Here is a 12,047-nt window from a genome sequence, read left to right on the forward strand (position 1 = left end):
TGATCCTCCCTTACAAGAGCGGATTCATCACACCTTAGACTCGGAGACTAGGCCGTACCGCTCTTAACTAGGTTTTGATCGCCAAACTCGGACCCAAAACCAATAGCGCGAATTGGGTTTTCGTAGACCAAACCGAACTAAAAAATTTGACCCAGCCAACAAATAATATAAATTTCCTGAAATATCTAATATATACTAGTAAAATATAAATTTAATGTCACGAGAAGCATGTTCCACTAATAAAGTAAATTAGCACAGTTTCAATTTTCAAACATTTATATATTTGTATATTATGCAGAACACCGACGACTTCAATAATGGTCGCGACCCATGTGGCGCTTCATCAACTGTATTCTTCTGACTCTATTATAAAATATCATGATATTAATTTATACTTGATAAGTCTAACAAACGCATGCGTACCTTTAAAAGTATAATATAAAGAAATGCAGAACAATTGTTTGATCATTTCTAGAAATTTCATATGCACATTATATTTCAAAACTTGTATTTATATCATTGCTAATTACACAAGTATTTGGTGAAGAAATTAAAACTAGACGACGTGGCGACGTATGAATCTATACATGGCAAAGTCAACCATGTAAGTTTCGAAAGTATTACCTTACTGGCTTACTCTACAAAAATAAAACGCTAAACGAAAAGATAAGCAAGCATTTGTATATATAACTACATATAGTATATTAGAAGTTACATTTTTTAAAATTATGGTTTATCATTTAACAAGGACTAGAAGACTATACTATAGAATACACATAAATTAAGAGCCGTAAATTAAAAGGCAAACTCAAATTGTGCATGAATATATAGCTAGAGATATAAAAATATAAATATTTGTTTGGACACGTTACTCAACTTGCATCGCGGATCTGTATTCCTTCCCCAACCACAACCACTACACGCATTTCCCACGAGTTTAACGATCTTTTCCGTTTAATCTAATCCTATCTACTTGCGCAGGTTCCATAGCCCACACATTTCATATCTTATAGTATGTTCTAACTCCTATCTAAGTCCTAACCAATAAACTCAAACCTAGTTGAGTTTTTTTTAATTAGTGAAAAAACATCTAGAATATTATATCTAATCTTCTTCTAATAAAGTTTTTTGTATCAAATTATGTAAAAGAAAGACTAGCTCGTTTGTATTGGACGACTTTTTCTTACTCTTTAATTAATAGACATATTATAATTATACCATAGTCTCTGTCGCGTAGTCTGCAAATTAACTTCATCTAATGGTCCGAATTGTGTCGAGTTCATATTGTATTATAACATTTTGGACGTATTTTGTTTATTGATTAATGTAGTACGAAGGAAATTGTGTTGAACAATCCAAATTTAAATATTATAAATGTGTTAAGACCTTCTCAGCTAATTTTGGTAGGATGATAGGACGATGATCCATTATCAATGAAGAAAGGGGCAACACTTACACCAATGATATCTCTATAACACAAATTTTATTTGTTCTACTTAATTAGGGATAGGAGCTCTAGAGAGCACCAATTTAGCCATTTATGTGAAAGAAATGGCACGGTACGTACTACTTGATTTTACAAAAAAGAAGAAAAATTGTAACCTAAATTTGCAATATAAAGAGTCTAGCACAAATCACACACACACACACACACACCTACGGGTCGAAGAAGAGAATGGCTTATCGCGAAGCAGCGTATAACAACAGCCCAGGGCCAGGGGTACTTAAATCTCCCACGCGTAGATAACCGAACCAACCATAGTTGGACACGTGCTGTATAAAATAGGTGCAGACAACGTGCACTTGCCTTCTTGTAGTTTCCTCCTTTGGTTTTTTTTTATTTTATAATTATTTATTTGCTTTTCCTTTTTTTTATAAAAAAAGATATTATTATTAAAAGAAAGAAAAAGAAAGAAAACGCATAACAACAAAAACGTGGGTCGACGGAACATGTGGATGGTGGAGTTGTCTTCTCTCGGGGACCACTCCCCACAGTTTTTAAATTAACGCCGTGAGTCTTTTTGCTCCGTTTACGTTTCTCAGTTTATACGATTGTACCCTCCTCTCTTGCTTTAACTTAATCGACAACATATGGATTAATATAATAAGAATAAATAGGGGGGATTAGGTTCCAATTTCTTTTAGACGACAGTTTTGATTAATTTAGGTCTTACATGTCATTCGTATTCTTTTCCCTTAAGTAATACTCACTCCGTTTTAATTTAGTTGTCGTTTTAGGATTTAATTTTTGTTTCATATTAGTTGTCGTTTTAGATTTTCAATGCAGATGTTTGATGAATATTCCAATTTTATCCCTGCTGCTTTAAAGTTTCAACCAATGAAAAAATTATAAAATATATCAATAAAAGGCAAAACATAAAATATAATAGTTTTCTTAATTTGTGTGCAAAAACCTTAAACGACAGTTAAATTAGATAGAACGGAGGGTGTACCATGCAAACATCAATTTCGTTTATCATACATATATGGTTCATGGCATTTGTTATCAATTGTGACAGTCGACATGTGTGTTGACTTTTATCTTGTGCTCTTCATTTAATTCCAAATCGACAACTAAGCTATGCTTTTTTAATTTTTTAATTTATTTCTTATTTTATGCAATAGAGTCTTCAATAGACAAACTTTAATCTGTAATCTCTGCATGAATCACGCGTTTTATAAGCTTTCTAAAATAGTAATATCTTTTCAAGTTTAATTATTATATAGATTTTGATTATAAAACAATATTAGTCTGAATGAAGCGCAATTAAAAATGCTAATTATGTTGAGCCTTGACTGTTGACTGCTTATAACGCGTTTTTCTTGGTTTTTTTTTGTTTTTTAATAATATGGTTTCTCTTATTCGATGAAAGTAAAAAATTAATTATTTTAGACGTCTTTGGTTGATTTCTTGTTTTGTTTTTCTCTTGTTAATATATCACATACTAAAAATTATTATCACTAAAACCATGACGAGATCGAGGATTATGCCTCTTAATCAAATTTTACATTAATAATAAGGATAAAATCTAACAATCTTCTTCTTACATGCATCTTGAGTTTTTAGTATTTTGACTTCGTCTCACCAACAAACAAACAACCCAATGGATTAAAAAATTAAAGTAGGTTCGTGTGTGTTGCGTTGCGTAGGGATATTATCGTCAATTTAAAAAAAGAAACGGAAAGCGTCGAACGTGGAGAACAGTGAACCAAGACACATTTGCCTATTTCATTAAAAGAAACAAAAATAAAACACGTGTTTTTTATAACGCACTCTGATTAGCTAACTTTAAAGTAATTAAGTATTAATTTTTATAATATATATATATATATATGCTTTGTTATATTTAGGAGGTAGGAAGCAACTCAGTACCCAACCAAACCAAACTCCAATACCAAAAAGAAGTTTTAAAGGAGACGCCTCTCATTTCTCCCTCGTGACACAAACGCAATTTGCAAAGAGCAACCAAAACAAGAAAGAAGAAACAAAGATACCATCAGTTTTTGATTCGAAGAAGAAGAAGAATTTGGATTCGAATTTATAGCTATTCAAGAAACTCTTGTTTGTTAAGAAAAAAAAGATGTCGAGTTCTATGGAGTGTTCTGAGTTCGTCGCTAGTCGGAGATTTACTGGGAAGCCTAGCTTCTCTCTAACCTGTAGTCGTTTGAGTCAGTATCTTAAAGAGAACGGTAGCTTTGGAGATCTGAGCTTAGGCATGGCATGCAAGTCTGACGTCAATGGTAAGCAACCTTCTAGATCCGTGTTTTCTTTTTTCGTTTCTCTGATTTTGAATTCTTGAATCTTGAATCTTGAAATCTTTTGCAAGAATTTCGAATTGGAACGTTGTTGATCGGAAAAGAAAGATTTAGTTTACTTAATTTGTCATAGAAAATTATGGAACAGAGGTCTTACTTTTTGGATCATTACATTTGCAGGAACTTTAGGCAACTCACGTCAGCCGACAGCAACTATGAGTTTATTCCCTTGTGAAGCATCAAACATGGATTCCATGGCGGCAGCTGCAGCTCAAGATGTTAAACCTAAGAACTTGTTTCATAGGCAATCAAGTTTCTCTTCCTCATCTTCCTCTGTTCTCAAGGAGGATGTCCTGAAAATGACACAGACTACCAGATCTGTGAAACCAGAGTCTCATACTGCCCCATTGACTATATTCTACGCCGGGCAAGTAATTGTATTCAATGACTTTTCTGCTGAGAAAGCCAAAGAAGTGATGAACTTGGCATGCAAAGGAACCGCTAATAGCTTCACCGGTTTCACATCTAATCTCAACAACAACAACATCCAAAGTGTAGCCAAGACTACTCAAACAAGCAACGTCGTCGCTACTACCCCAAACCAAGTTCCTCATCCCAAGAAAACCGCAACACAAGAGCCAATCCTGTCCTCCTCAACTCCAATGACATGTGGTAATAATTTTTTTACTCAACCTTCCTTTTGTTTACATCTATTTGTAGCTTTGTTAGCCCGTAATCATCATAAACAGCTTCTAACAGAGAACTCTCTCTCTCTTTTTACAGAGCTTCCTATTGCTAGAAGAGCTTCACTCCATCGGTTCCTAGAGAAGAGAAAGGACAGAGTTACCTCAAAGGCACCATACCAATTATGCGATCCAGCCAAGGCGTCTTCAAAGCCTCAAACCTCAGACAACATGTCTTGGCTTGGTTTGTCAGCTGAAATTTGAACGCTAACCGCTGCACCATCCTTAAACCGTACCGAGAAATTCTTTTGACGTTGCTTTCAATACCAAGATATAAAAGCTCCTCCTACCTTCATACCTTCCTGCTTCAAGCTTGTTATATTCTTACAACTATTAGGAAACTTCATATATTTGTATGTATTGATTAGTGATCCATTCTTGTTAGTATTTTCGTTTTTAGTTTGTTGTTTTACTAGGTGTTGTGTAACATGTCTTACCCCTTTCTCTGCGCCATCTCAAAATTAGTTTCGTATGCGACTGATTTTGTTTTTGTATGAAACAATAATTTTTGTTGACGAACCATACTATCAATATAAAGATCTTATTATAGTTCTTTCTAATCTCATATTTATTTAATCGTATCTTTATGGTTTTAATCGATGAATCATGTATCTGTATAGTCCTAGAGAGCAGAGATCATTCATATATACATACACCAAGTCAACTCAACTCAACTCTCCATCTTTTAGCAAAATCTCTTCCCAATCGAAGCCTCTTGGTAAATCAAAGTTTTGTAGACAGGCCAAAACAAGCATCTCATCTTCCTTTGGGCCCATAGTGAAGCAGTCGAAGCCCATACCGTCCCTAAAACTTATTCCAACCATTTCAGTTAAATACGGATGATGATCAGTTTTGTTATCCCAATCAATCATTAGCACCAACACAGGAAAAGAAAAGGTCTGTAGCATGATTAAAACTACACAGTTCCATACAGTTTCAGATTTTATGTGAAGCAATCAATCTCTTTATATTTTACATTAGCTATTACAGGAATTATATTTTAGCAAAACCTCTCTCAGATGATGTATATATATAATTGTAAGTTGTAACACAAACTTTGAATATCAGACTAACACGGATGATAGGAATAGGACGATAGTAAGTCAACAACAGACCAACAGACACAAAAACAGGTTTTAGGGCCAAAACTAGTTTATCAGGTTTTAGGGTACTTATGGACTTTAATATAAGAACTAGTATTGTCTGTTTCATTAAACTGAATTTAAAAAAAAAAGTTTAACACTGGTTTAAATTGTTAATTATGATTGTCTGTTTCATGGACAGTAATAAATCTCCTTTTTCTATTTATGAAAAACTCATATTCCATACAACACAAAAGAATTGAAAGAAGAAAAAAAAAAAACTGGTGTGGATTATATATCGGTGAAATCATCCGACCAATCACAGCTTGTCTAGATGATTATATTAGGAATATTCCGGCGACGTACGGAGAGCTCAGAACCTCAACCCTTGTCAACAACTTATGTTCTTCATACTTTAAACTATCATCCATTATCTTCACGGACCTACACTCTTTACTACAAAATCCTTCATCTCCTCTGTAATTACATTCATTCATATAGATAATAGATCATCAGTGAAAAGAAAAACAAAAAAAAAAATAATAAATTTTCAGAGACCTCATTGATCTAATTCATATATATATATATATATATTTTTTCTATAAATAGAGTTGTAATATATATAAAAAATCTTTTATCATGATTTTTTTTTGTTTAAAATGGGACATTAATTAATTAGAGGAGCTTACTTGTACATGTAAATGTCTTGGCCATCAAGTTTCTTCTTGCACAAGCAACATGTAGTCAGAAAACCTGGAGAACCTCTGATTACGTTCCTCTTCTTCGCCGGAGATTCCTCGGAGATTTGGATAGATTCTTCTTTCCACATCCGATCACGGCTCTTACAAAACTCAAATTCGCGGTCGTTGTAATAGACTTTGGTGAGGCCATCACGAGTCGTGACGCAAGTGTATTCCTCAGAGGGTTCTATCTCCGCCGCGAATTGGAGTCTTCTTGTACACCGAACCGGGTCGGAACCTTTCGAACCGGTTCCGGAATAGCATACCGGATAGATCCCGTTGCCGGAGTTCTCAAGCGCAGCGACAATACCCAAACCAATTCCACCGTCAACATACTTGTTTGGATTTGTTCGGTTAACCGCCGTGGAATATTCCGGCGAAAAGATGGAGTTATTACGTGCAGGAACCACCATGTGGGATAGTTTCCAGGTCATTGGATTGCTTAATAACATAATCAAGAACTGAAAAGAAGCTTCGAAAGGTATATATATTTGACGATGAGAAAGAGAGCCATGGAAATGGAAGAAGCAAATTCTTATAGGAAAGAAATATATATATATATATATATATGTCTGTGAATTATATGGGGAGAGAGATAAAGATAATAACAAGAGACAGAAGAAGAAATGGAGAAGCTAGCTAACGTAGCTCCATCGGATATCCGCATTTCTTTACGGGTCGGATATTCGCATTTTTTTTCTTTCTGATTTGCTCTGTTACGTTATCTCCCTTTATTACAACTCTTTTCTTTTTTAATAATTTCCAGATTCCAGATCCTATTTTTTTAATTATATGCAGATTTTATTAATAAATTTTTTTTTGTCACTGATAAATATAATAATAAAACAGTCAGTAAATTTGAGACAATTACGTAACTAGATTCTTTAGTATTCTTCTTCTTTTTTGGTTAAACTTTTTAAGTTTTATAAATAATAAAGTACTATTTATTTATTAATTTTTGTGTTTTTATCCTACTTTTTTTATATAAAATACTGTATTCATTTTGATTTAGATACTTTGGTTGTATGAAGAAAAAAAAAAAATGGAATTAAACTGCATAATCTTTTTCTTCTACGACTCTTCCCCATATTATTTTTGTCTGCTGATATTGGACTTTAATATGATTTAGTAATGGGCCTGAAATAATATTATTGGGCTGAATCGTGTAAAATACAAGCAAGATTGGTTTATCCAAATATATACTATATACGTATTTTTATTATTAATTAGGTTTGGCAGGCCTTGTTTAATCTGATAACTCTAACACGTGGGGAAAAAAATAAAAAATGAATCCCTAAACCCCAAAAATCCAAAAACATTTGGGGAAAAAAATACAATAAGGAACAAAATAAATTTTTTAAAAAACCACAAATCAAAATTTTCAGATTCTGTAGTCTGATGATGATATGGAGTCATGAAAAATTCAAAAATTCCAAAGGATCATGGAACTATCGTAAGCGTCTTCTCCGTGATAATAATAATCGTGTTGTTGTGTAGGTGAAAGCTGTTCCCTGAAACGATCACCGGAGTATTCGTCGGAGTAATCATCAAACCCAGGGAACAACCCAAACTCCGATGCGAAATTACCCGAACCAACCGTCGGGAGCATGCTCAAGAACTCCGAATCAATAATGTCCATCGAGTTTGAAGTAGACTCTTCATGAAGTTGCCGTGTCTCGTATCCTGCTTGAACGCTCGAGTCTTCGTCCTGTGAATTAGCGAACCTCGCAGCCGCTTCTCGTATCTCCGACCGAGATAGGTTTCGTCCGCCGGAGATTACCGGAGGGTTGTCAGGGAAATTGAACTTTGCATTGTTGCCTCGGAGGCAGTAAAGAGCCGCGTCGAAGGCTCGCGCCGCCTTCTCAGGAGTGTCGTAAGAGCCAAGCCAGATACGTTCTCTGCTGTTGGGAAGTCTGATCTCTGAAACCCATTTGCCCCATTTCCTCTTCCTCACTCCTTTGTATTTCGACTGCATCGAAGAAGAAGAAGAAGATCCCTCCATCACGATTTCTTTGTTTCCGGTTTAGCTCTGTTTCTTTAGTTAGCTCTCTGTGTGTTTCTTCAATTCAGTGTGTGTCAGTGGTGTTGATTTGAATTGGATTGATAGAGTTTGGCGGCTTTAGAAATGTATATATACGAGTAAATAAGAGTGAAGAAAGAGTGAGTTTTTGACTTTTTATGGCGCGTAAAGAAACCCAAAAAAAGAAAGTCAAAAACTCAAAAAGGTCAATGGGAGCGCGTATGTACTACTTTCTTTCTAAAGTGGGGGAGGATCAAATAAAACGCCGCAAAGTGTCAGGTGCGAATGGACACGTGGCGGAGGGCTTAGTCTTATTGTGTGGTGGTCAGTAGTCACGCGGGGTTACTCTCGGAGACTGTTTGTGTTTGGTTTTCTTCTACTTGTCCTTGTCTTGTCCTTGTTTTTCACGTGATTCAACTTTATTATCTCCTCTTTCGTTGTCAACGTTGAATATTCTCGGGCCTGAGTCTAGAAGATGTATATTGAAGAGAAGAAGAAGAAGAAAGGAACAAAGACTAATGATTACTGAAGATGATTGTTTAGTAAGTTACATTACAATATTACTACATTCACATTACATTGTTTTTTAGTTGACTTGTTCTCTTTTGCTTTTTGTCAAGCATATATATATATATAAATATGGAAACAAGAAAGTACAACAACATCTCAAGTTAGAATGAAAAAAATCAAATCACTGTCCTATAAAAATGTATATATACCTTGCAGTATCTTTCGTCTTCTTCTTCTTCTCAGTTTGTTGTTTGCACTTTGCAGTACACATTAAAAAAAAAGCTGTACTTTGCGACGGCCTGGAATGATCTGTAAGTTGATTTGGTCTATATTTGGTCTATTTGCATCTTTTTTTTTTCTATCTGTTGAATGAAGCTGCAGCAGAAGTGTCTTCATAATGTACTTTCCAAGCATTTCCGCTGTCTGTTTCACTGCAGGCTTGGTTTGTGGCCGGGATAGCTGCAAGATCTCCGTCTAAGCTCATTTGCTGCACTTCTGCTGATGATAGTATCTTTATGTTTTGCACGCAGTTCACAAACTCCCTGAGAAAACAAACACAAGCATCATCAGGAATTGTGGATTCTTGTTTTATTCTGAGATTTCTTTTTTTCTTTTTCTAAGAGCTGTTGCTGAATCTTTGATTGATATAGAGGGTTTTTAAGGTGTGGAACTTACTCCCAAGGATCATCACCAACGAGTAATATATCGTTTTCATGATCAGTGTAGACAAGTTTCCAATCAGAAGTTAGCGGATCTTCGAGCTGTCCTTCGATTCCAAACATTCTTGCTAAGTCATGCCTAAGTTCATCATAGCCGCTATAACGGGTAACATCTATTGATCTTCCTACTGACCCTCGTTTTTGAACCTTCAAGCATTGAGATTAACAATTTTCAGCATTTGACATTCAAAAGCTTTAGAGGCAAAAGATTATAGCTTTCAAAAGGGAGACAAAGATCTCTAACCTTTGTATATGTTCGCATTCGTTGAGTCTGATTGGGCCAGAGTCCACCACCATTCATGATGCCTGAATCATTAATGCCACCGACCTCATTTGAACATCCTGACTTAAAAGGGATGCTGGGAATACCAAATGACTGAGAACTGATTGCAGCACTGGATAGCTCTGTCTCAATGTCTCTTGGTGCGTTGCCATAGTTGGGAACCAAGTTTTGAAAGTCCTTTTGAGAATACAGAGCATCAGGAGTTACAGCTTCGAGATTACTAGCAAAAGCTAAGTTGTTTCTTGGATGATGAGATTGGCAATCTCCATCGAAACCAAATGATGGTAGTGGGAAAGTCTGTTGCTGCTGTGCAGAGCCAACAACATCAGGACAATACGTTGTTCCCGCTGTGGATACATCGATTTGATCTGTTACCGCGCCTTTAAATTTGAACTGTTCACCAGCACTCTTCAAATTCACCATGCCTTGATTCATCCGGCTGTCGGTTTTTGCATAAAGCTCTTGAACCGGATTGCTTGCACGCTCAAAGACAGAATCAGATGCAGATACAGATACAGNGAGTCTGATTGGGCCAGAGTCCACCACCATTCATGATGCCTGAATCATTAATGCCACCGACCTCATTTGAACATCCTGACTTAAAAGGGATGCTGGGAATACCAAATGACTGAGAACTGATTGCAGCACTGGATAGCTCTGTCTCAATGTCTCTTGGTGCGTTGCCATAGTTGGGAACCAAGTTTTGAAAGTCCTTTTGAGAATACAGAGCATCAGGAGTTACAGCTTCGAGATTACTAGCAAAAGCTAAGTTGTTTCTTGGATGATGAGATTGGCAATCTCCATCGAAACCAAATGATGGTAGTGGGAAAGTCTGTTGCTGCTGTGCAGAGCCAACAACATCAGGACAATACGTTGTTCCCGCTGTGGATACATCGATTTGATCTGTTACCGCGCCTTTAAATTTGAACTGTTCACCAGCACTCTTCAAATTCACCATGCCTTGATTCATCCGGCTGTCGGTTTTTGCATAAAGCTCTTGAACCGGATTGCTTGCACGCTCAAAGACAGAATCAGATGCAGATACAGATACAGCTTGTCCTTGTTGTTGATTTCTGCTGAGGAAATTCGTTGGTGAAACATTATCATGCCCGGTGTTATTGGCGGAAGGTGAGGTTGAACAAGAAGGAGCTTCTCCATCTGTGTGACCAGAATGTGATCTTCCGGGGGCTACAAGAGGTTTATTATTCATTTGTCCCTGTTGCTGATGGTTCACCTGAATCTGTGGAGGCTGCATGAAAGTTGAAGCTGAGAAGTTGTTATTACCATGCGCCAAGGGCTGCTGATTCTGAGACGACAGAAGTTGTTGCAATTGATGGCTTTGTGTCTGCTGCATCGCCGATAACTGTGGCTGTAAGGATGAACTTACTGGAGGAATTGACTGCTGCTGTTGCTGCTGCTGCTGTAGCTTCTGGAGTAGATGCAACTGAAGCTGTTGTGAAGGACTTTGTTTTGGCGATTGTTGTTGCATTTGGAGCTGCTGTGGATTTTGAGACAGAGATTGTTGGAGTGAATGCAGAGAGGACTGTTCTTGCTGGTTTCTTAATAATTGGCTACTGTTATGCAATTCCAATTGCTGCTGAAACTGCAATTCTTGTGCAAATGATGTCATTTGAGACGAGCCTTTATTCCCCGCTGAGTTTATGTTCTGGTGTGTCATTTTAGCACCATTAGGGAGCATTGACTGCTGCTGAAGCTGCGACTGAGAGAATCCAGTAGATTGGTGTGGATTTTGACAAGATACTTGGTTAGCAACAGCATTCACACCATTGTTTATTGAACCTGTGTTATAAATCCCTTGTTGCTGCAGCTGTTGGTGTGACATCTGCAGTTGTTGCAGCTGTTGTTGTTGTTGTTGCTGTTGAGATTTCGCCATTGCTGGTTGTGTTTGCATCTGTTGGCTGATATGGTTACCCGTATTTGGTTTGTTGAATTGGGAATTTGCGGAAGAGAGGTTTGGGGATTGGAAGTTCAACAGCTTGGAAGGGTCGTTGGAAGCAAAATTGTTTGGTAGGTTATAAGATGAGAGCGCGGCCGGGAGCTGAGGAGTAGCAGAACCTGACAATGGATTGTTTTGCTGCATACTCATCCATTGAACCAGACTTAAACCAGGGAACATCGAACTCTGTGCGTCTTTCATCCCAAATTCTTCTCCCATCCAAGGCATTGCTCTTTT

The 12,047-nt window shown here is 36.7% G+C and overlaps 4 protein-coding genes across 4 annotated transcripts in view; 1 reads left to right on the top strand and 3 right to left on the bottom strand.

Annotated features, from left to right (window-relative positions):
- On the top strand, positions 3,353 to 5,052 carry LOC104756259 (protein TIFY 10A). The gene is made up of 3 exons (XM_010478820.2): positions 3,353 to 3,741; positions 3,937 to 4,428; positions 4,540 to 5,052. Exons 1-3 carry the CDS (start codon positions 3,582 to 3,584, stop codon positions 4,701 to 4,703), a joined length of 816 nt encoding a protein of 271 aa, XP_010477122.1. The 5' UTR covers positions 3,353 to 3,581; the 3' UTR covers positions 4,704 to 5,052.
- On the bottom strand, positions 5,779 to 6,996 carry LOC104756260. The gene is made up of 2 exons (XM_010478821.2): positions 6,271 to 6,996; positions 5,779 to 6,058 (listed from the first exon to the last, which is right to left on the bottom strand). Exons 1-2 carry the CDS (start codon positions 6,771 to 6,773, stop codon positions 5,920 to 5,922), a joined length of 642 nt encoding a protein of 213 aa, XP_010477123.1. The 5' UTR covers positions 6,774 to 6,996; the 3' UTR covers positions 5,779 to 5,919.
- Positions 7,465 to 8,441, bottom strand: LOC104756262 (ethylene-responsive transcription factor ERF017-like). The gene has a single exon (XM_010478822.2). The coding sequence runs from the start codon at positions 8,321 to 8,323 to the stop codon at positions 7,745 to 7,747; it is 579 nt and encodes a 192-aa protein (XP_010477124.1). The 5' UTR covers positions 8,324 to 8,441; the 3' UTR covers positions 7,465 to 7,744.
- Positions 8,841 to 12,047, bottom strand: part of LOC104756263 (auxin response factor 19) — an 8,581-nt gene continuing 5,374 nt past the window's right edge. The window contains exons 11-14 of the mRNA XM_010478823.2: positions 10,907 to 11,794; positions 9,815 to 10,371; positions 9,527 to 9,717; positions 8,841 to 9,393 (exon numbers count right to left, since the gene is read on the bottom strand). Coding sequence (XP_010477125.1) covers positions 9,210 to 9,393; positions 9,527 to 9,717; positions 9,815 to 10,371; positions 10,907 to 11,794 — 1,820 coding nt within the window. The 3' untranslated portion in view covers positions 8,841 to 9,209. The remainder of the gene's footprint in view (positions 9,394 to 9,526; positions 9,718 to 9,814; positions 10,372 to 10,906; positions 11,795 to 12,047) is intronic.

Source organism: Camelina sativa, chromosome 17, assembly GCF_000633955.1.
Source record: "Camelina sativa cultivar DH55 chromosome 17, Cs, whole genome shotgun sequence".
NCBI lineage: Eukaryota > Viridiplantae > Streptophyta > Magnoliopsida > Brassicales > Brassicaceae > Camelina > Camelina sativa.

What these genes read in the sequence shown, in the direction of transcription:
- LOC104756262 (XM_010478822.2), bottom strand. Translation starts at nt 8,323, where the DNA reads ATGGAGGGATCTTCTTCTTCTTCTTCGATGCAGTCGAAATACAAAGGA.
- LOC104756259 (XM_010478820.2), top strand. Translation starts at nt 3,582, where the DNA reads ATGTCGAGTTCTATGGAGTGTTCTGAGTTCGTCGCTAGTCGGAGATTT. An exon ending in ATGCAAGTCTGACGTCAATG is followed by an intron (nt 3,742 to 3,936) that starts GTAAGCAACCTT and finishes TTACATTTGCAG; the next exon opens with GAACTTTAGGCAACTCACGT. An exon ending in CTCAACTCCAATGACATGTG is followed by an intron (nt 4,429 to 4,539) that starts GTAATAATTTTT and finishes CTCTTTTTACAG; the next exon opens with AGCTTCCTATTGCTAGAAGA.
- LOC104756260 (XM_010478821.2), bottom strand. Translation starts at nt 6,773, where the DNA reads ATGTTATTAAGCAATCCAATGACCTGGAAACTATCCCACATGGTGGTT. An exon ending in CAAGACATTTACATGTACAA is followed by an intron (nt 6,059 to 6,270) that starts GTAAGCTCCTCT and finishes ATGTAATTACAG; the next exon opens with AGGAGATGAAGGATTTTGTA.